This window comes from Egretta garzetta, unplaced genomic scaffold, assembly GCF_000687185.1.
Source record: "Egretta garzetta isolate BGI_Z169 unplaced genomic scaffold, ASM68718v1 scaffold293, whole genome shotgun sequence".
Lineage (NCBI taxonomy): Eukaryota > Metazoa > Chordata > Aves > Pelecaniformes > Ardeidae > Egretta > Egretta garzetta.
Genome location: NW_009259318.1, coordinates 820774 through 822057, shown reverse-complemented (window position 1 = coordinate 822057; position 1284 = coordinate 820774). Strand labels below are relative to the sequence as shown.

At 51.6% G+C, this 1284-nt stretch overlaps 1 protein-coding gene across 1 annotated transcript in view; it reads right to left on the bottom strand.

Moving 5' to 3' along the window:
* NDUFA9 (NADH:ubiquinone oxidoreductase subunit A9) overlaps positions 1-1066 on the bottom strand; it is a 21393-nt gene extending 20327 nt beyond the window's left edge. The window contains exon 1 of the mRNA XM_035892077.1: positions 1039-1066. Within this exon, the coding sequence (XP_035747970.1) occupies positions 1039-1066 (28 nt within the window). The remainder of the gene's footprint in view (positions 1-1038) is intronic.
* Between the last annotated feature and the right edge of the window lie 218 nt (positions 1067-1284).

The window sequence follows — 1284 nt, the reverse complement described above, 5'->3', positions numbered from 1 at the left end:
TAGCCCCTCCAGCCTCGAGCTGGTGGGCTGGAGCCAAGCCGGCCCATGGGGGGGCGGGGAGGCCGGGCAGTGATGTGCGCGGCCTGCGCCCGACCGGAGAAGGACGGTCGAGGTCGCGGCCTCACAGCCCTGGAGGGTGGGACGGAAGTTTAGAAGCACCCGAAAGATTTCGGAGGGAGGGTGACCCCCAAGCGCTCGCAGGTGCCTTTGCAAACCCCAAGCTTAAATACTGGTCTCTGTAGGGGAAGTGCTGTTTCACAGGTCCTTGCGCCTGCTTGCAGGTGCCTGCCCAGTGGGGAACGAGCCAAGTCCAACAATGAAATGACAGTAACTCTGGCCGCTGCTGAGGTGGACTGATCTTGCTTGCACCTTGAATTACCTGGCCTCATTAAATTAGCCTTAAATGAGGATTAAACAATTTTGTGTTTACAGACATGCAATCACTCTAGAATTCCTAACTCCCTCTGTCATCCTAGGTCCTCAACATTTCACTGAGACGTTTTTCCCCTAAGCAAGTGCTGCTGTGAATGTTGCATGACGATCACACACAGGGCACTCTAAATCTGCCACTCGCGCTATTATAGCCTTGTTTTTCCAGTGGGTTCCTCTTGCTTTTTGGTCTGCGTTTAATACAAATGGCCGTTCTTTTGTAACGTGGCTTACACCACTGTACCTGGTGCCCGTATTCACCAAAAAGTTTTTAAAACATCAGTGCAGTAAAAGGCAGAACAGTCGGGGAATATTTCTGGCAATTTGGACAGATTCCAAAATACTCAACTTTAACTCAACTTCTGTTCTGACACAAATCCAAATGGCAGTTCTGCCAGAGCTGTGGCATAGCAGGTGATTTGGGGTTTGGGGCAAAAATCTGGATGCCCTGTGAACTCTGGCCATCTCAAGTTCTCAGCCACAACGTGCTTCTTTCCTTTGACGTGTAAGCCAGGTGCACACCGAACTCGGCGTGCTCCTCTCGTTTTGCTGGTAGCCGGGAACCACAGCAGCAGGCCCCCCTCCACCTCCCACCCCCAAACTACCTACCCGCCTCTGCTCTCTCCACCTTCATCATGCTTGATGGTCTCACCACAGCTTTTCTGAGCAGCCCAGCTTGCCTCAACGCCCTCAGGAAATCCAGTTTGTACAGTTGCGCTTAGATAACGGTACAAAAAAGCCGATGTTCACAATTACAAATGTAATGGGTGCTCATGAAAAGCGGTGCGAATTTACCAAGCAGAGCTGGGTACCTAGGCTCATTTCAGAAATGGCACACGGCTACATGAAAGTGTC